This window comes from Fringilla coelebs, assembly GCF_963513975.1.
Source record: "Fringilla coelebs genome assembly, chromosome: 29".
Classification (NCBI taxonomy): Eukaryota; Metazoa; Chordata; class Aves; order Passeriformes; family Fringillidae; genus Fringilla; species Fringilla coelebs.
In genome coordinates, this window is record NC_140055.1 from 607111 (window position 1) to 628424 (window position 21314).

The 21314-nt window shown below is 52.9% G+C and overlaps 4 protein-coding genes across 4 annotated transcripts; 2 read left to right on the forward strand and 2 right to left on the reverse strand.

The window, feature by feature from the left end:
- Positions 1-9446: 9446 nt before the first annotated feature.
- On the forward strand, positions 9447-12399 carry LOC311164006 (uncharacterized protein). The gene is made up of 2 exons (XM_084223230.1): positions 9447-9565; positions 11934-12399. The coding sequence occupies exon 2, from the start codon at positions 11958-11960 to the stop codon at positions 12342-12344; it is 387 nt and encodes a 128-aa protein (XP_084079356.1). The 5' UTR covers positions 9447-9565; positions 11934-11957; the 3' UTR covers positions 12345-12399.
- Positions 12400-13985: 1586 nt separating this feature from the next.
- Positions 13986-14396, reverse strand: LOC311164003 (claw keratin-like; the record flags this gene model as incomplete). The annotated part of the gene is made up of 1 exon (XM_084223227.1): positions 13986-14396. One exon carries the CDS (start codon positions 14394-14396, stop codon positions 13986-13988), a length of 411 nt encoding a protein of 136 aa, XP_084079353.1.
- A 2161-nt stretch (positions 14397-16557) lies between these two features.
- On the forward strand, positions 16558-16941 carry LOC311164007 (claw keratin-like; the record flags this gene model as incomplete). Its single annotated transcript, XM_084223231.1, has 1 exon — positions 16558-16941. The coding sequence occupies one exon, from the start codon at positions 16558-16560 to the stop codon at positions 16939-16941; it is 384 nt and encodes a 127-aa protein (XP_084079357.1).
- Positions 16942-19839: 2898 nt separating this feature from the next.
- Positions 19840-20325, reverse strand: LOC311164001 (uncharacterized protein; the record flags this gene model as incomplete). Its single annotated transcript, XM_084223225.1, has 1 exon — positions 19840-20325. One exon carries the CDS (start codon positions 20323-20325, stop codon positions 19840-19842), a length of 486 nt encoding a protein of 161 aa, XP_084079351.1.
- Positions 20326-21314: the final 989 nt, after the last annotated feature.

Consider the following 21314-nt stretch of genomic DNA (forward strand, 5'->3'; position numbering starts at 1 on the left):
ATCCTTTATTTGGAGTTAATTGAAGTTTTACACTCAGGAAAGCGGGGAGGGCACAGAAAACTCCCTCTGAATCCTAAAGAGTCTCAATAATTCCATGGTGCCCTTTTCATATTCTAAAGAGTCGGTGTGATGAAAGAAATTCTCATTTAAAATTTAATTTCTACGATGTTCTCACCCTCAGCTGTCTTCCAGGAGGCTCCAGTGTCTTTTAAGTTGGAGAACTCGCCCTAAATATTTTCCCAATCCTGCAGAGAGCAGAACACAGATTTTTCCTTACTCAAAATCCACTTTACTGCTGGCTTCAGTTAAAATATATTGATCATTTTGAATTCCAAATGTAGCAGGAACATCTGAGCGCTCCTTTTTTGCCTCCTTTCGGGAGTTCTGGGATGAGCTTTGACAAATCGTGTGGAACCACTGGAAGATCCCAAACCCCAGACCAATCTTCTTTTCCCAAAGCCATTCCAGATCCAGCTTTTCAGCTGGAAAAATACCCTGTGGTTGCCTTCTCCTCACCTTCAAGTCCAAGGAGATTGGACTTGAAGCAATTGGAAAAAAACTCAGAATTTTTAACTTGGGAAGGTTAAAATGGGATATTCGGGTGGAGACGTGAGAAATCCCCCCTGGATTTTGTCCCCCCACAGATTCCTGGGGTGAATTGGGGATTTATTTAGGAAATCATTTCAAGCCCCCCCTTTGCCAGCCCTTAAATTCTCCCCCAGAGCTAAAATGAGGAAAATGAGGAAAATTAATTCTTCTCCCTCCGCGTTTTCCTTGCCCAATCCGTGTGGGCACAATCCAGGGCAAGCACGGCCTTCAATCCATAATTAAACCATGCCCAGGGAAAATCTGGCCTCGATATCAGGCTGGGTTTCAAGTGCTCTGGGATTTCAAATATTCAGCTGATCCCTAATGAGTCCCATAAAAAATGGGTGGATCTCCAGCCTGGATCTCACTGTTCCACTTGGAACAGGGTGGGAGGAGGACACAACCTCCAACCCCCACGCTGGGGATTTAAATGAGGATTAAAACCTGAGTTTAAAATCTGGGATTGAGTTGGGAGTCGTGGTTTTCCACTGGCAATAGGAGTGGGATGGAGACAGAGAAAATCCCAGGAAGAGAAGCGATGGGATAAAAGATTTTTTGGGTTAAAATGGTGATGGTCTGAAAAATGTCATCGTATTGAAAAGCAGGAAGTTCAACCAGGAAGGAAAAGAGCTCCTGGTTGGAAAACTAAACTGGACAAATTCAACTCCCACCTGAGCTGTTTGTAATTCCCAATTTGCCATAAATCCCCATAACCTCATTACCAAAACCCCGCTGTTTATCCCAGATATTTCCTGCCACACCAAGGATGGGGTTTTTCCCATTTTCCCTCTTTTCCTGCTCATTTCCAGCTCTGCCCTGCCAAATTCAACTCCCACCTGAGCTCCCAATTTCCCATAAATCCCCACAGTCGCGTTACGATACCCCGCTGTTTATCCCAGATATTTCCCGCCACACCAAGGATGGTTTTTTTCTCATTTTCCCTCTTTCCCTGCTCCTTTCCAGCTCTGCCCTGCCCCATGTCTCCCTTCCACGAGTGCTGCCTGCCCGCGGGCCTGGCGTGCCCCGAGCCCTTCGCCGTGACCCGCAACGACACGTGCGTCATCAAGTACCCCGACACCGTGGTGGACATCGTGGAGCCCGACTTTCCCCCCTACTCCGTCATCTACCCCGGGCCCACGCTGACCACCTTCCCCCAGCAGACCCTGGTGGGCTCCACGGCCCTGCTGGACATCAGGAACTTCCTGGGCTCCCAGGGATTCCATGGGTTTGGGGGTAGGTGCGCTTTGGGCTCAGGCGCGGACGCCTCTTTTCGGGGCGCTTCGGGGAGTTTTAATCCTTTTCCTCCTCACTTATCCCAGTTTTGTTGTGGAACTTGCAGGCCAACCTAAACCCTGCCTGGATATCTGTGGATAGACTGAAAAGCACAACTGAGCAGTCAGACAGAGCCCGACCAAAGTTTATGGATAATGGATTGTAGAAGTGCCGAGCTCCCGAGGTTCCCATGGAGTCCATAAATCCAGGGATTCCTGGCACTAGACCTGCCTGAGGACTAGAATTTCCAAACCACGAGAAAACTGAAATTTCTCTATTGACCTCATTCCAAATTAGGACAAGCCAAAGCCCAGAATTTTCCAAGAAACCAGATTTAAAAAAAAAAAAAAAAATCTACTTTTTTTTTCTTTTTTTTTTTTTTTTTTGGTTTGCTAAAAGCTGTTTGTCAATAAATTCGTTTTTATGCCAACACGGATGTTTCATTATCAATAAAAAAATTACAAAATCCACCCAAATGATATGACTGAAAATCTTGGGTTCCAAAATGAAATTTTACCCAAATTCCTCTTCATTTGCAAATTTTGCTGAACCAGCATTTAAAAAGAAAGAAATAAATCAGCTCTACTTGGCATTTCTGAAAATTAGGAATTTGTAGCTCCTTGCTGTGCTTTATTTCTGCTTAGCCTCACCATGTAACGCTCTCCCCAGCTTCTTTTCCTGCCTTTATCTCATTTAATGCACGGGGAAAAAAAAAAAAAAAAGCCAAAATCAAAATATTTACAGCAATTGTAAGAGCAAATCTCTTTGCAAAATCCTTCTGCTAAAATCTATGAAAATCACGGGAGTGGGGATTTGTTGTGGACCCTCCTGGAATTCTTTGATTTTATCCTTTCCAGCGAGTTTTGCACTTGTGAATTGAGCTTCTCGTTCCCATTAAATGCTGTCATGCAGATGCACTTTTGGGTTTTGCTTTTTTAGGATGGTTTGGGGTGGAAGGGACCCCAAAAATCATCCAGTGCCACCCCCTGCCATGGGCAGGGACATTCCCCTAACCCAGCTGGGTCCAACCTGGCCTTGGGCACTTCCAGGGATGAGGAATCTGTGTAATCACCTGGGCCAGGGAAGGATTTATCCCTGAAATCCCATCCAAACCAGCCAAGGGAATTCTGGAATGGTTTGGGATGGAAAGGAAACTTAAATCCCAAAAAATCCCATTCCATGGGTAGGGACCTTCCCCAATCCCAGGTTGATCCAGCCTGACCTTGGACACTTCCAGGGATGGAGAATCCGTGGAATCACCCGGGCCAGGGAAGGATTGATCCCTAAAACCCCATCCAAACCAGCCCAGGGAATTCTGGAATGGTTTGGGATGGAAAGGAACCTTAAATCCCAAAAAATCCCATTCCACGGGCAGGGACCTTCCCCTATCTCAGGTGGGTCCAGCCCAGCCTTGGATTCTCCCAGGGATGGGAAATCCATGGAATCACCTGGGACCCTCACAGGGAACAACTCCACCCCAAATCCAACCCAAATTTCCCCTTTTTCAGTCTGAACCCACCCCCCCGTCCAGTCACTCCAGTTCTGGTGGAAATCTTTCTCCTCTGCATTAAATTTGGAACTTTTTTGGTCCCAGGAGTGACTTTGGGCCTTTTCCTGAGGCTCAACACCCCCACATCAGCATTAACCAAACCAGGAAAACTGAGGAGATTTTGCCTTTTCCCAGAGTTCATCCAGCCTGGATTTTGGGGCGAAATTCTTCTGCCTCTGGGTGCCAGGCCCAGCACAAAAATGCAGATTTTTTTTTGCTGTTGTTTAATTAATTGAAGGCCTGGAATGAATTTTCCAGCCGACTCATGAGGCTGTTCCCCAAAAATAGGACAAAAATCCCAGGCCAAGCATGTACAGGCAGGAGCTGGGCTCTGTCACCCTCCCTGGGGCACCAGGCTAGGACAAGTTGGGCAAGGATGATCTGCAACATGTGAAAGAAATAAATATAAATATTATAGATTATAGGCAAGGGCAATCTGCAAGGTGTGAAAGAAATAAATATAAATATTATATATTATGGGCAAGTACGATCTGCAACGTGTAAAAGGAATAAATATAAATATTATAGAAATATTATAGAAATATAGAAATATTATAGAAATATTATAGAAATATTATAGAAATATTATAGAAATATTATATAAATGTTATAGAAATATAGAAATGTTATAGAAATATTATATATTGTGGGCAAGGACAGTCTGAGTGTGAAATAAATATAAATATTATATATTGTGGGCAAGGAGCATCTGCAACATGGGGATGTGCAGTTTAAATGTGAAAAAAAAAAATAAAAATACCTATAAATATAAATATACATATACCTATAAATCTAAATCTAAATCTAAATCTAAATATACCTATAAATCTAAATCTAAATCTAAATCTAAGTCTAACTATAACTATAAATCTAAATCTAGATATAAATCTAAATCTAAATCTAGATATAAATCTAAATCTAAATCTAAATCTAAATATAAATATAAATATAAATATAAATATATAAATATAAATATATTATGGGCAAGGACCATCTGCAACGTGTGAAAGAAATAAATATAAATATGAAATATTATATATATATTAGCCGATATTGGGTAATATCTGGAAGTAATGAGTGATCCAGCTGGGGATTAACGAGCTGGAATTTCCAGGGAATCACGTTTCCAAAATCCTCCCCCACCTCCCCGCCCGGCGTTTTCTGTCCCCACCAATCCACTTAATTTCCTCTAATCCACAAAGGAAATCTGCAAATCTGCTTTTTCCACAAATCAGCCCCTGGATGATGCCAGCCCCTAATGAGAGGCGTTGGGAGCGCTCCACAAACATTAATTATCTTTGTACACAAGCCTTGCGACACCAGGATTGGGATTTGCACATCCAGATGTTGGGCAACAGCTGCACTTGAGCAACGCGCCGATGGGGGTTGGGAGCGGCGTTTTTCGGGATCATTATTTCGTATTTTTAGGGCAGGTTTGGATTTTCGGTGAATCAGCTCCTGCGCGCCCCGGGGCTGGGTGAAGGAATGGGCAGAAATTAATTCCGAGGTGAATATTTGGGATATTTGGGATTTTTTGGGTGTCTTGGAGTGACTCAAAGAACTTCCCGGCAGGGACATTTGCAATAAACAAATCCCAAATCCTCGTCTTTAAGCTATTTTTGCTTTTCCTACGCTAAACATCGGAACAAAAAAAATCAAACCACATCTTATCAGCCTCCAAACGCTGGAATATCCGCTGATAACATCACTCAATTAAGCACAAAACTTCATTAATGACGCTTCCTTAATACTCCAGCCCCCGGGGGTTTGAATTCCCATTCAATTCAGCCCCCGGGGCAGGTTGGTGGCAGCTGAGGCCGGAATTTGTCACCCTGGAGCCACCCCGGGAGGACCAAGGTGACTCCGAGCATCTGCCACACCCAGAGGTTGCTAAAAATAGCCGGCTCCTCCTCCTGCCGCGTGTTTACATTCCTGTGGTTTGCTCCCATTAAACAATTCCCTGCCCTGAACCCTCCCGAAAATGCGGGATTTCCTCCGGGGGGAGGGATCCATCCTGCTGGGAGGCGGGTGGGGAAAAAAAATCCCAAATCCGGTGGGAAAAATTCCAAAATCGAGTGGGGAATAATCCCAAAATGGAGTGGGGAAAAATTCCAAAATCGAGTGGGGAATAATCCCAAAATGGAGTGGGGAAAAATTCCAAAATCGAGTGGGGAATAATCCCAAAATGGAGTGGGAAAAATTCCAAAATCGAGTGGGGAATAATCCCAAAATGGAGTGGGGAAAAATTCCAAAATGGAGTGGGAAAATCCCAAAATCGACTGGGAATAATTCCAAAGCCGAGTGGGAATACTTCCAAAGCCATGCGGGAATAATTCAAAAATCGAGCAGAAAAATCCCGGGCTTTGTGGGGAAACTGAGGCAGGTTGTGCAATGCCACCCGGGGCAAGCAGAGGGAGACGCGAAGTCACCGAGGGAACTCGGAGCTGGGGCTCCACCCAAACACCAAAAACCAGGATCAATTAAAAAGTAAAACCAAACCCACCAAAAACCAGCAGGGAATGCAGGTGTGCTCAGATTTTATATCATTTCTATATTTAAATTTGGTTTTCTGCCCTGGCCAACCGGGTGTTTCAACTTATTTATATTTATTTTTATTCTATTTATATTTGGTTTATATCTTTTTATATATTCTACACCTCTACACCATCCCAAAAAATCCCTTCATTTATCAACCAAAAAACCTCCAGAAAACGCTCAGCTCTCATGACCCAGCTCATCTTTTTGGAGCAGACCCTCCCTGCCTCGCACCCACCCCAGGGACAGAATTTGTTCCAACCCTCCCCAGTGCAGGAAATTGGGATTGGGGAGGATTTTCTGGGGCCGCCCCGCAGGATGAGACACCCTGGGCGTGCTCTGGGCTCCACCAAGCCCCAGAACATTTCCCTGAGTGTTCTCCGGGTTCCACCAAGCCCAGAACCCTTCCCTGGATGTGCTCTGGGTTCCTCCAAGCCCAGAACCCTCCCCTGGGCGTGTTCTGGGCTCCTCCAACCCCAGAACCCTTCCTTGAGTCTGCTCCAGGTTCCACCAACCCCAGAACCCTTCCCTGAGTGTTCTCTGGGTTCCTCCAAACCCAGAACCCTTCCCTGGGTGTGATCTGGGTTCCACCAACCCCCAGAACTGTTCCCTGAGTCTGCTCTGGGTTCCACCAAGCCCAGAACCCTTCTCTGGGTGTGTTCTGGGTTCCACCAACCCCAGAACCCTTCCTTGAGTCAGCTCCAGGTTCCACCAAACCCACAACCCTTCCCTGAGTGTGCTCCGGGTTCCACCAACCCCAGAACCCTTCCTTGAGTCAGCTCCAGGTTCCACCAAACCCACAACCCTTCCCTGAGTGTGCTCCGGGTTCCACCAACCCCAGAACCCTTCCTTGAGTTCTCTGGGTTCCTCCAAGCCCAGAACCCTTCCCTGGATGTGCTCCAAGTTCCTCCAAGCCCAGAACCCTTCCCCGAGTCTGCTCCGGGCTCCTTCAACCCCAGAACCCTTCCCTGAGTCTGCTCCGGGTTCCACCAACCCCAGAATCCTCCCCCTTGGAGTGTGCTCCAAGTTCCTCCAAGCCCAGAGCCCTTCCCTGGGTGTGTTCTGAGCTCCTCCCAGCCCAGAGCCCTTCCCCGGGCGGGTTCGGGGATTTATCCCCACCCGGGAGCCGCCGGCTCTTGGGCAACCACCCAAGACCAACCGAGGTCGCTCCCTGCCCGGAGCGGGTCGGGGGTCCCCGCCTGGATTTTGGGGGTTCTCCGGCTTTCCCTGCGAAATCAGAACTCCTGATAGAGCAGAACGCGCGGGGAGCGAGGCGTTAATTGTCGTTAATTACCCTGTCCGCAGCTCGTCCCGCCCGATGGGCGGAATTGTTGCTGATGCGAGCTTGGTGCCGCTGATGTCAGCGGGCAGAGACGCTTTGAAGCGAGGGCAGCGAGGGCTGCGAAGCTCCGGCAGCGCCGCTCCCACCCCAAATCCTCCCTTTGATGATCCCTCCGTGAGGCTGCGCTCCTGACTCAGCCGCAGCCCCGAACCCCGCGGCTCTGCGGCCCCGCCGAACCGGTTCGGGCACAAAAACCGAATTAACCGGTATTAAAGCTGCACCTGCCCTGCGCAGGGATGTAATTTTCTACACAATTTAGGATGAATGGATATTAAGGTTCTGTGTTGTGGGCTTTGCCGTCTGCGCTCGCGCTTTGTTCCCTTTGTTGCTCACGGGATGGTTTGGGCTGGAAGGGGCCCTTAAAACTCGCCCAGTTCCACCCCTGCCGCGGTCCCGGCTCCTTCCAGCCTGGCCTCGGACACTTTTCCGCGTTTTGGTGGATTTCTCCTTAAAATCGGGGCCGAACCCTGCCTAAATATTGCGGCTCTGAGGGATTTAGGAGCTCTTTCCTGCTCTGTTTTCTGTGCCGGGTAAAGGGTGCAAAAATCAAAGCGGGGGGTTTTCCAAGGCTTTTAAATTTATGGGAGAATGAGGCATTTCAGTCTCTTAATTCTGAAAAACAAATCTTTGGGAAAGTTTTGAGAATGGATTTTCCCAGAAATTCCCTGGAGAAGCTGTGCCAGAGCCCCCCCACCCTCACGGCGAACAATTCCTTCCCAAAATCCTCCCCAAACCTCCTCTGCTTCAGTCTGGATCCATCCCTGGCCCCACAATTCCTGACGAACCAACTGCAGGCACAGGAGCACGACACAAAACGCGGGTGGAAAAAGAAAATTTCGTGCCAGATTTCTGCCTTTCGGGGGATTTGGGGAGGAGTTGATCCCGTTGTGCTCCAGGGACGGATTTTGCCAGCCCGGATTGGGTTCCTGGGTTGGGAATTCCCAAATGCCACAGGAATCAGCTGAGGAGAGCTGGAATCCTTTCGGAGGGGTGAATTTCACACTTTCTCCGCGTGCTTTAATCCTCCTGGTCTGGAACGGGAATTTTGGGAAGGGGGGGAGGTGTTGGAGCAAGAAATTCCAAAGGGTGATATCAGAGACATGGGAAATTTGGGGAGGAGCAGAAAATGGACGAATTTGGGGCAGAATTTCGGGCTCCTCCTCACAGGCAAAGTCCGTCCAACCTCGTTAGGATTAAATCCTGGAGGGTGGAAAAAAAAAGAAGATTCCTTTGTCATGGACGTGATCCCAAAAGGAGCCACGCGGCCCCAACTCTTCCCTGCTCACAAAGAAGCCACTGGGAGGATCTTCCCAAAATCCCGGTGCCCTGCACCCCTTTTTTCCCTTTTTACTCCCTCTTCCCTCCGGGGGGAACCTCTGTGCCTGGAAATGCCCACCTTGAGACGAGGTAAAACCATCCCGGGGTTTGTGGCATCGCAGGAATTTATTCTGATTTATGAGGCACCTCCAGAGACCCCGCAGGGCTTTGGAGCTCATCGGGAATATTCCGGAGACATCAGAAAATGAGATTTCAAAGAGGATCTCAAAACCTCTGCGAGTTTGTCATCCAGGGAAATCATTTGGTGGTAATCACGGTAATGACATCCTAGAGGATCCGGGCTGCTGTGACCTCACAAAGAATAAATTATGGAAAGTGTTTCATCAAACTCCTCATTTTCAACTGCACAATTGGCATAATTCATGAACGGCTTCGTTTTCATTCCAAAAATAACCCCGAGCTTTGCTCTTCAGCTTTGCACCTGATTTAGGAGCACATCCGTAAATCCCACCAATTTTATGGGAAAGAATCCCTGATTTGAGGGAAAAAAAATCCCTGATTTGAGGCACGGCCACAATTCCCTGTGTTTGGTTTTGCTTCCGCAAGGAAAATCACCCTGGCACTCCAAGACTCCCTGCGCGCTCCAGCTTTTAGCCACGATAAGCTAAAAAAACCTCATTAATTCTCGCTGCGTTTTCACCTCTTAATGAAACCGGGAGGAGAAAAGCAGGAAACTCCGGGATGAAAAGACCTGGCGGCTCGCCACCTGCATTTTTTTGGGGCTTATTGCCCAACGCGGCTTTAGATAATCATAAACAGCGAGCAAAACAATTCCTGCGGCTCCAGCGGCGATCCCTGCACCGGGCTCGGCTCCCGAGTCATTAAAGCGCTTCAGCAAAGGGTGGCTCAGCCGCCCCCGGCATCGGGGCAGGGTATAAATCCCCTCTCCACCCTGGCATCTCCTCACTGCCTCTCCCGACTCCTCCTCTCCGCCTCTCTGAGTAAGTTCGGACTCCCCGGCTCTAAAAAAATTCCATTTCCCTTCTGCTTTTTTTGGATTTCTCCTCAAAATCGGGGCTGAGCTTTGCTTGAATGTTCTGGTTCTAAAGGGGTTTAGGAGCGCTTTTCGTGCTGGCAAAGGGGGAGAAAGGCAAAGCGGGGCTTTGGGATTTGTGGGAGAATGAGGATTTCAGCCTCTTCACTTTGGGAAAGTTTCGGGAATGGATTTAACTTCGCCTTTGGTTGCGTGGCGCGATCGGGGAGAGGGTTCGGGGTGGAATTCATGGAAAACTGCGGAAAATCCTGCTCGGAACGGAGCTCTGCTGCCGTTTGGATCACCCCATGCTTAATTTAATTGGAGCCAAGTGAGCTACGCCAAGCGATGATTATGGACTATTAACCTAACTGTGCCAATAACTTTCATTTCTAACTCTTAAAAGTGATTTACAGTTCTAAAGCGCTTTTACAGAGATTAAATTCAGCATTTCTGTAGGTCAGCGCTGTGTTCCAACTTGAGGGAATTCGGAGGAAAATGCCCTGCATGGGTACTTTTGATTTTTTTTTTTAATTATCCAAACAATAAATTTAATTCACAAGCTTAAAAAATATCCTGATGCTAAACCAGGCTTTTATGTGAGGATTTATTCTGAAGAAATAAACATTATTGAATGAATTTCCCCTAGGTGAAAATGTAATTTTCTTATTTGGCTTGATTATATATATATATATCACTATAGAAATATTTTACCATATATATTATATTATATAAATATTTTAATTATATGTTTCACTTATTAAACGAGCACTGAACACCGCCACTTATTCTCAGCCTTTTGCTTTTCCCCCTGCGTTTTAGCAGATTATTTTCCTGCCTGAAAACAACAGGAATCTGCAAGGAAAATAGTACAAAAATTAAGCAGGGCGCGAAGCTGATTATTCCACGCTGAAATAGGTGGAAAATCCGGATTTTTTTTTTTTTTTTTCCTCCGTGTGGGAGGAACAGAGGCGCTGTGGGAACGAGTTCCAGCGCGTCCTCGGGAATTCCTCCAAAGGGCCGGGACGTGGAGGTGGCACGGAAGGAAAGAGGAGGAGTTCAGTTCCCGGGGGAGGAGGAGAAAAGGGAGAAAAGGGAAATTTAACAGGAATTCAGAACAAATCGGGCCGGGGAAGTTAAAGGTGGGAGACAAAACTGCCCCCGAGGATCCCTTAAAGCCAAATGTCAAAAATTAAGAGAGCATTTCTTGGTTTTACCTCAATTATCCCTAACAAGATCTTAAAAGGAAATAATAGCCAAGAGAGCAATTCTTGGTTTTACCTCAATTATCCCTACCAAGATCTCAAAACGAAATGTCAATAATCGAGAGAGCAATTCTTGTTTATATCTCAGTTATCCCTAACAAGATCTTAAAAGGAAATGTCAATAGCCAAGAGAGCAATTCTTGTTTTTATCTGAATTACCTCTAAAAACCACTTAGAGCCAAATGTCAGCAAACCAGGGATCAGCTCTTGTTCTTACCCGAATTATCTCTTACAATAACCGAGCGCTCAACCCTCGTCTTTTCCCGAGTTTAGGAGCACAAATCCTTTTAGAGATATCTCGATTATCTCGAAAAACCACTTTGAGCCAAAAAAAAAACCAGCGCTCGGCGCGTGTCTTTATCTCGATTATCTCTAAAAACCCTCAGAGGCGAATTTCAATAAACCAGCGCTCAAGTTCTGCCTCTATCCCGATTTCTTCTGACGATCTTTTAGATCCAAATGTCAATAAACCAGAGCTCAAATTTTATCTCTATCCCAATTTCCTCTGACGATCTTTTAGATCCAAATATCAACAAACCAGCCCTCAAATTTTATCTCTATCCCAATTTCCTCTGACGATCTTTTAGATCCAAATATCAACAAACCAGCCCTCAAATTTTATCTCTATCCCAATTTCCTCTGACGATCTTTTAGATCCAAATGTCAACAAACCAGCCCTCAAATTTTGTCTCTATCCCAATTTCCTCTGACGATCTTTTAGAGCCAAAAGTCAACAAACCAGCCCTCAAATTTTGTCTCTATTCCAATTACCTCTGACGATCTTTTAGATCCAAATGTCAATAAACCAGAGCTCAAATTTTATCTCTATCCCAATTTTCTCTGACGATCTTTTAGATCCAAATATCAATAATGCAGCCCCCAAATTTTGTCTCTAATTCAATTTCCTCTGACGATCTTTTAGAGCCAAACGTCAATAAACCAACCCCCAAATTTTGTCTTTATCCAATTTCCTCTGACGCTCTCTTAGACCCAAACGCCAACATCCAAGAGCCGCCCGGAGTCCTTCGCTTCGCTTTTGGACCTTTCTTTATCATTTTTTTAACCCCGCAGGCTCTGCCCCAGCACCGCCGGGCGATGGCATCCACCCAGCTGGCCTGTGCCACCCCCTGCGAGCCCAAGTGTCCCCAGCCGCTGGCCAGCAGCACCAACGAGCCCTGCGTGGTGGCCTGCGGCGACTCGCGGGTCATCATCTACCCCCCGCCCGTGGTGGTCACCTTCCCGGGGCCCATCCTCACCACGTACCCGCAGCAAACCGTCGTGGGAGCCTCGGAGCCCTCGGAGGTGGCCCTGGCCGAGCCCCCGGCCGCGGTGGCCGCCGAGGTGACGGTGGGGGACAAAGTGGCAGCGCCGGTGCTGGCCCGCGCCGAGCCGCGCTGCGCCCCCAAATATTCCTACAGCTACTCGTCGCAATGGACTCATCCCTGCAATTCCTACCGCTCCGGGAAGCGCTGGACCTGCTGAGCCCGGGGAAAGGGAAATTCGGGCTGAAATCCCAGCGGAGCGGCCCCGCGGCTGCTCCCGAGCGCTGCGGGAGCTCAGCCCCGCCACGGGCGGGCTCCTGTTGCGATCCCTCCGGTGGTTTTTTGGTTTTTTTTCCCTTACTTTAGAGCTGTTCTCCCGCAGCTTTGCAGCGCAGTCGTCTGCTTCCGCCGTGCTTTGGCTTATCGCGGATTTTTTACTGGCGCTGAGCTTGGAGAGGCGACTCGAAATGCTCGGGATTGCACACGGCCACGCTGCCAAAAAGGGAAATTCCCCGTTTTTACAGGCGGCATCACCGGGATGCTGGTGATTCGCCAGAGCCTCGCTGAAACCCTGGAACGATGCTCTTTGTATCCTGTACAGTTTTGTTCCACAATCATAGGAAAGCTTCTCTTTCCAAATAAATTCTCTAGACCGAAAGACATTTTCTGTTTTCCTTTATCACGTTGAAAAAAAAAAGAAAAGGAAAAGAAAAAAAAGGAAAAAAAAAAGAAAAAAGAAAAAAAAAAAAAAAGAAAGAAGGGGAGGTTTGGGTGGGATATCAGGGAAATTCTTCCCCCCGAGGGTGCTGGGCGCTGCCCAGGCTCCCCAGGGACTGGGCACATTCCTGAGGCTGCCAGAGCTCCAGGAGCTCTTGGGAAACACCCTCAGGGAGAGGAGAGAGCCCAGAGCAGGTTCCAGGATGGGATCAGAGGGATGGAGCAGCTCTGCTGGGAGAACTGGGAATGTTCAGCCTGGAGAAGCTTTAGGGTGGCCAAGTTGGGGCCTTGCAGGACCTGAAGGGGCAAGGAGGAAAATAGGGAGCGACAATTCCCAAGGGATGGGGTGCCAGGACAAGGGGGAATGGGTTCAGAGTGATGGAGAGGAGGTTTAGGTGGGACATTTGGAAGGAATTCCTCCCTGTGAGGGTGGAGAGGGCCTGGGATGGATTTCCCAGAGAGGCTGGGGCTGCCCCATCCCCGGCAGTGTCCAAGATGGGGCTGGACAGGGCTTGGAGCAGCCTGGGAGAGTGGAAGGTGTCCCTGGGGTGGAACCGGATGAGTTTCAAGGTCCCTTCCAACCCAAACCATCCAGTGATCCCACAATCGGACATTCCACACCATCACTCAGTTAGAGACTCATTTAGGGCCAGGATGAAGAAATCCATGACAAAAAAAATCGTTTGCAGCAATGCAGATTCTTTATTGTGAATGAAAAGGCCACAGGCGGTGTCAGCGAGAGACAAGCCAGCACCAAGGCGATGGAAACACGAAAATCCCAAGGCAGCAGCAGCAGCAGCGAGGCACAGCCCAGGCTGCACCCCAGAGATCGCCCCTTGCCGGGGCGGCTCCGGGGCTCGGCGCTGGGCAGGGCAGGGCAGAGCCTGAGCCCAGGCTCGGCACGGCTGGCTGGGGGCGCAGAGAGGGGGCAGCTTTGGGAGGCAGCGCTGGGAGGGCCGAAGGCGCCGGCCGAGGCTCGGCAGGGTCAGCCGGCGGGGACGGGCACCCTGCAGCTGCCGGGGCTGCCGGGCCGGCCCCGAGCAGGGGCTGCGGCTTCAGCCCGGCTCAGGCGGCACAAGGCAGCGGGGGCTGCTGGAGGAGCCCGCGGGCAGGGGCAGCGCTGAGCTCCAGAGGGGTTTGGGCTTTAGCAGGGCCCGCAGAAGCCCCCGAAGGAGCGGGAACTGCGGCCACAGCTCCCATAGCCCCCAGAACCTCCGTAACCCCCGCAGCTCCCATAACCCCCAAAACCTCCGTAGCCCCCAAAGCCCCCGTAGCTCCCGTAGCCCCCGTAGCCCCCGGAGCCCCCGTAGCCCCCACGGCCTCCGAAGGCGCCGCCGGAGCCGGCTCCCACGAAGGGAGCTCCGGCCGAGCCCACGGCGCTCTGCTGCGGGAAGGAGCTGAGGATGGGCCCGGGGAAGGTGACCACCGAGGCCGGCGGCTGGATGACCACCGTGGAGTCGGGGCACTGCCGCACGCAGGGCTCGTTGCAGGTGTCAGCCACGGGGGCCGGGGTGGCCACGCCACAGCTGGGCACGCACAGGCTGGAGCAGGACATCTTTGGCTTGGCTGGCAGAGCTGCAAGACAAGGCACGGCCACGGCTCACGCCCAGCACTCGGCCCAAAGCCCTGCTGCTCTGGCCCACCCGGAGCCCGTGGGCCAGGACTCGCTCTGCCTCATCCCAGGCGTTCCCAGCGCAGCCCTGGCACGGCTGGAGCGGCTCCTGGCATCCCCTGCTGCCCTCACCTCCCCCGGCTCCTGCCTGCCCATGGCAATGAGGAAAAACTCCCTCACCCAAACCACCAGGCTCACCGAGGCCTTGAGCCCTCTGGTGGAACCCCAACCATCCCAGCTCTGCCCTGGGACAGCTGCTGGAGCACGGGGACAGAGATTCCCTGGGAAATCCACAGGCAGAGATTCCCTGGGAAATCCACAGCCAGAGATTCCCTGGGAAATCCACAGCCAGAGATTCCTTGGGAAATCCACAGGCTGAGATTCCCTGGGAAATCCACAGGCAGAGATTCCCTGGGAAATCCACAGGCAGAGATTCCCTGGGAAATCCACAGCCAGAGATTCCCTGGGAAGGCCCAGAGGAGGAAGGGAGGATGGAGGGAAGGCTGGGACTCACCACAGCGATCAATGAGCAGAGTCGAGTGGGGAGAGCTGGATGCAGCCCTGTGGAGCCCTCGGACCTTTTATACACCCCAGAGTGCCTGGGGCACTGTCCAGGGGCGGTGACAGAGCCCCGGCTGAGCACGGAATCAAGCGGACAAACCTCATGACACAAACTGAAACGTGGGGTAATTACATCCGTATTAATTGGGCTAGGAAGGAGTAAAGGTGCCCTGGAGAGCCACCAGGCCCTGGAGGGACAGGCAGTGACCAATCGATGCGTGTAAGATCATTTGTTGCTGAAGCCGAGCTCAGAACCCCAATAAACCCCAACGTGTCCCTAATCCCCTGCTTTGCTTATGCACGGGAGTTTTGGGCATCACTCAGGAGTGCTTTGAAATCCTGGGCACAGCCAGCACATCTGACATTAATCCTTTTTACGGGCTGCTAAATAGGGACGCCGGGAGGGAGAAGCCATCCCACCCACTGGGGCACATCCCAAACGCCAAACGTGGCAGGGGAGGGCGCAGGACCAGAGTCCCGGAGTGGGGCAGGCTGGGGGGAGCACAGAAGGACAAACAGCCACGTCCTGCCCCAGGAGGGTCACCCCACAGGGCACAGGGCTGGGCACGGGGGGTTCTGGGCAGGAGAATCCCTAAAGGAGTTTTTTGTGCCACTGGAGGATTTGTTAAGGCCCCGATTCACCTGATGGGGATGCAAAAAGCAGAAGGGGAGAGATCCCACGTCAGATGAAGCTTCATCAACCATCCATCCTGGCACGGATGTGGTGGGGCACGGGTGGGAGCAGGGGGGGGATAAATGAGTAAGGGGAGACAGACAGACAGAAAGACAGAGAGGAGCAGGAGAGCAGAGAGAGGATCAAGAACCACTCAGACCCTCCAGCCTGGGTCCAGGCTGAGCTCTCCCCTGCATTGCCCTGTTGGCCCCGAGGGCTGGCTCAGGGGCTGTTGGCTGAGCCCCCCAGGCTGGCCCCGAGGGCTGGCCCTGGCTGTGCCCAGGACAGGCTGGCCCTGGCTGTGCCCAGGACAGACCCAGCTGGGCACAGCTGCTCTGGGGCACGGCCAGGCTGGGGCTCGGGGTGGCAGGATTGGGCACAGCCGTGTCCCAAAAGATTCTGTGTAAGCAAAGTGAGGGATTAAGGATAAACCCGGGTTTATTGGGGCTGTGAGCTGAGCGAGCTCCAGCAGCACCGTGTCTGTCACCTAATGATGGGCCACGGCCGTCCCTGCAAGCGCCTCTCTCCTGTCCACTCATTTCCACACCAATGGCCACAATGGGGGGATGACAGAATTTTTCGGCGTCCCTTCACTTTATGAAGCTTCTTAGCTTGAATTCGTAATTCCTGGGGGGGTCTGCCCGCACCCCCAGACGGTGCCCCAGGCTCTCTGGGCTGTATAAAAGGGCTCAGCTCCTTGCACAGCTCCATCCACACTCCTGCACTTGACTCTCCTCAGCACCTGGGTAAGTGCAGCTCTCCAGAGCCTCTTGGGGATCTCTCTCTGTCTCCTTCCACGGAATTCCTCCCTCTCACCTTTGCCTCTTCTTTTCCCGCAGTGTTTTCCAGAAACCTTTCCAAGTCTCAAAGATGTCCTGCTCCAGCCTGTGCGCCCCCAGCTGTGGCGTGGCCACCCCGTCCCCTCTGGCTGACACCTGCAACGAGCCCTGCGTGCGGCAGTGCCCCGACTCCACGGTGGTCATCCAGCCGCCGGCCTCGGTGGTCACCTTCCCCGGGCCCATCCTCAGCTCCTTCCCGCAGCAGAGCGCCGTGGGCTCGGCCGGAGCTCCCTTCGTCGGGGGCGGCTTTGGCGGCTCATCCGGACGCCGTGCGGGCTCCGGTGGCTTTGGGGGCTCCGGGGGCTATGGGGGCTTTGGGGGATTCGGAGGTTATGGGGGATTTGGTAGTTGTGGCGGAGGATTCGGAGGCTTTGGGGGCAGCTGCGGCGGCTCCAGAAGCTGCGGGCCCTGCTAAGCCCCAGCTCCATCCCTGATCCAGAAGAGCTGCAGGAACGCCCCCGGCCCATCCCCGCACGCCAAGGCCCGAAGCAAGGACAGAGCGACAGACAGAGACACATCCCCCGGCTCCGATCCGCCGCCTTCCTGCCGCGCTCGGAGCCCCGCAGCGATCGCTGCCCGCTCCCGGCACGGCCCCGGCTCGGCTCCTGCTCTGCCCGCGGCCGGGACACGCGGGGAGCGCTCGGCCGGGGCCCCGCTCCGCTGCCGCCCCCCTGCCCCGCACGGCAATAAAAGCTGCCTCGCATTGCAATGTTCACCGCCTCTCGGCTGCTCTTTGCTCCGCACGCGTGCCCAGCCCGGCCCGAGGGCTCCGCCGGGGTTCTGGGCGGCCCCGCTCGGACACGGCGGACGAGAAGCCCCGGCTGCTGCCCGGGCCCCTCCCGCCCGTCCTCGGCCGCCCCAGCCCCGCAGCAGAGTCCCCCCGAGCCGGACCCTGCCCAGCCCCGGCCACGGGGCCTCTCCCCATCCCTGCCCGGCTCCTGCCCGCTCCGGGCTCCTCTCTGCAGCCCCTCCGCAGCCCCGGGCCCCACCGCCAGCCCCCTGCCCTGGGGACACCCCCGAGGGCCGCTGCAGCCCCAGGGCCGTGGGGATTGAGGGGCGAGGGGAACCCCCCGAGTGACCCGGTGATGTGCGGGAACAAACAAACAAACAAACGCTACAGCCTTGGTGCAAGCTGTAAAGCCGGAGTGTTTATTATTGCAGCGCTGGACGCGGGTGGGAATCCATTCCCTTTACAGGACGTGGGGGCCTCTGGGAACTCCAGATCCTTTTTTATTTCCCTCCCAAGTACATATGCATGCCATTTTAGAATAGGTTCACTCATATTCATTTTACCGATTTTCTGTGACATTTGCCGCTGATATTTTCCTTTATCAGAAAGAATTCCTGGGTCATTTTGACCCTGCTTTCCGTGGCAGCCTCTCTGTCTATTTCAGAGTTCAAGGGGCCCTCCCTTCTCTCTGTCCTTCGGCTGAAGCAGTTTCTTAGAGCATAGGTTGTTTGCGAGAACAAACAGAGCAAACAGCAATGTTTGCAAACTACAGACTTAATGCAAACATGTACATTTCACCTCAATCGAAATGGATTTCTGCTCTGGAAAATTTCCGCTCTGTCTCACCGGCCCCGCTCGGGGCTCTCGGGAGGCCCCGGCTCCGCAGGGAGAGGGAGAACAGCCCCAGCTCCGCTCCCGCTCCTCCCTCATCCCCTCGGACATTCCTGCACCCGGCACCGCCTCCTGCTCCCGCTTCTCCCGTGGCTTCCCCCGCGGCTCCTCGGAGCGCTGCCGGCCCCAGCTCAGCCCCCGCTGCTGCCCGAGCCCTTCCTGGGCTCCCCGGGGTCACCCAGCCCTCGCCGGGGACACGGCCCTGCCCAGCAGCAGCAGCAGAACTTCCCACAGCCCCGGCTCAGGGACACACAGCGGTGACCTTTGCTGCCCCTGCTCACACTCACTTACATCGCCAAGAGGAAAATATTAATTCATAGATTGCTAATGTTGGGTACTTTGGGACTAATGCCATCATAGGGACAGAGTGTGAAATAATATTGCCTAAAACTGATCTACATGGACTTAAAGCAGATATGAAATCCCAAACCCAGGGAGGTTTTGGTGGTAATTTGGGAAGAAATTTTCAGACAGATCAATAGGCAAAGAAAGGCACCTCAGGGAGGTGGGAACTCCAAACTCCTGCTCCAAGAGCTCCACAGGACTGAACCCTCTGCTCATTCCTTGGTGTGGAGAGGAGGCCGGGCAAGATCTGCTCGGGTCTGTCTCCTCCCTTCCCAGCTGCCACCACCTGGCTGGACATGCCAGAACTCCTGGGACAGGCAGAGCTCATCCTGCATTTCCCTGCACCTCCCCATGTGACTGACCAGCCCCAGCCCTGGGTGGGAGACGTTTTACAGAGACTTCTGTGAGCCAGGGAGAAGTTTGAGAAGAGGATCCATGTTCAGCCCTGAAAGGATTTCCTACCAAGGACATGGACATAGAAACCAAGAAAGAAAGAAGGAGAAATAAGAGAAACCTGCAACTGCCTGTTCCAATGAGCACTTTATTTGTCTTTCCTGACCAATGAGTAAAGTATAAATTTATGAGTTTTGTAAGAATGTATAGAAAACATTCCTGCTAAAATAAAATCAGGTTTGAAGCCTTCTGAAAATGGAGTGTTCCTTTGCATTGTGACCATCTCAGCTGAGCCCAGTCCCAGAGGTGGTGTCAGCTTTGCTGCTTTGGGCTGAGGATTTGGAAGAGTTTCTGCAAGGCCCTCGTGGCCCTTTCCCATGGTCAGAGAGGGCTTTGGGGTGTGCTGCGTTTCCTGCTGCTGGGAGAGCACGGGGAGCTGGGGGGGATGAGCTCCCCAGAGCCAGCAGGGTCGGACATCTCCAGCTGAGACACACGGAGCCAGCTGTGCCCGGGCTCCAGGGCACTGCCCAGGGCATTGCAACAGCCCAGCAGACACCCAGGAGATTGGGGCAGCAAGATAAAGGCAGGATGAAGGAAAACCAGGAGTCAACATTGCAATGCAAGACAGCTTTTATTGCAGGGGGAGGGCAGGAGGGGCTGGGCAGGAGAGCAGGCTCATGGCCAAGGGCTTGCCATGGCCTGGCCCTGGGCACAGCCAGGTGAGCAGGAGCAGCCCCACGAGAGTCTCTGGGACCATCGGGGCACCAGGAGCCCCACGGGGATGCTCAGGCAGGGCAGGGACAAAGCAGAGCTGGTTCCCAAGCTGGCACCAGGCTCCCGAGGCGCACAGCCCGGCCGTGCCCGAGGGTTTTTGGTCCACAGAGCGTCGGGTCGGGATGTGCCGGGGTTTCTCCTGGAGCTCTTCTTGGTCTGAGGCCGCACTCGCGCTGGGGCTTAGCAGGGCCCGCAGTTGCCATTGAGGTACCGGTGGCCGCTGCTCCAGCCGCCGTAGCCGCAGTTGCCGTAGCCCCCGTAGCCCCCAAAGCCTCCGTAGCCCCAGCCTCCATAGCCACCACATCCCCAGCCGCCGTAACCTCCACGGCCTCCATAGCCCCAACCCCCATATCCACCACGGCTTCCATAGCCCCAGCCTCCATAGCCTCCATAGCCCCCAAGGGCCCCGTAGCCCCCGTAGCCCCCACGGCCTCCGAAGGCGCCGCCGGAGCCGGCTCCCACGTAGGGAGCTCCGGCCGAGCCCACGGCGCTCTGCTGCGGGAAGGAGCTGAGGATGGGCCCGGGGAAGGTGACCACCGAGGCCGGCGGCTGGATGACCACCGTGGAGTCGGGGCACTGCCGCACGCAGGGCTCGTTGCAGGTGTCAGCCACGGGGGCCGGGGTGGCCACGCCACAGCTGGGCACGCACAGGCTGGAGCAGGACATCTTTCGGGTTTGCTGGTAAAGCTGCAAGGCAAGGCACAGCCACGGCTCACACCCAGCACTCGGCCCAAAGCCCTGCTGCTCTGGCCCACCTGGAGCCCGTGAGCACTCTGGCTCGTCCCAGGCATTCTGAACCGAGCCTGACTCCATCCAAATTCCTTCTCACATCCCCGTCTGCCCTCACCATCCCTGGGTCTTGCTTGCCCATGGAAATTAAGAAGACTTTGACATCTGAAGGAGCAAAGTCCTCAGACTTCCCTCGGTCCTCTGCTAGAACCCCAACCACCCCAACTCTGTTCTAGGAGAGCAAGAGGAACCCACAGCCAAAGGTTCCTCCAGAAATCCCCAGACAAAGATTCCCTGAGAAAAACAGGGATGAAGAAGGCAAGAGGAGGGAAGGCTTCAACTTACCAAGTTGATAAGGCGAGTCAGGCGGTGGAAGGTGGATAGAGCTCTGTGGAACCCTTGGACCTTTTATACATCTCCCAAAGGGCCTGGGGCATCAGGAAAGGGAGCGGTGGCAAAAAAAACAGGTAATTAGGAATTCACGCTGACAAGCTTCATCAGAGAGATAATGATGCAATACAATTATACACCTCAACATGAGGGAGATCGGTGTGGAAACATGGCCCAGACCTATGGGAGGCGATGGGAGGACCAGCCATGGCCCATCATTACGTGACAGACCCTGCTCGGTCCCTAATCCCTCACTCTGCTTACAAACAATCCCGAGCATCCCTCAGGACGCGGCGTTGCCCAGCGGCGTCACCCTGACCCAAGCCCCCCGTGGCCCTGAGTCAGTGTGCACAGCTGGGACAGTCGTGGGCACAGCCTGACCCAAAGCCCCCCGTGCCCCTGAGTCAGTGAGCCCAACTGGGACAGTCATGGGCACAGCCTGACCCAAGCCCCCCGTGCCCCTGAGTCAGTGAGCCCAACTGGGACAGTCATGGGCACAGCCTGACCCAAAGCCCCCCGTGCCCCTGAGTCAGTGA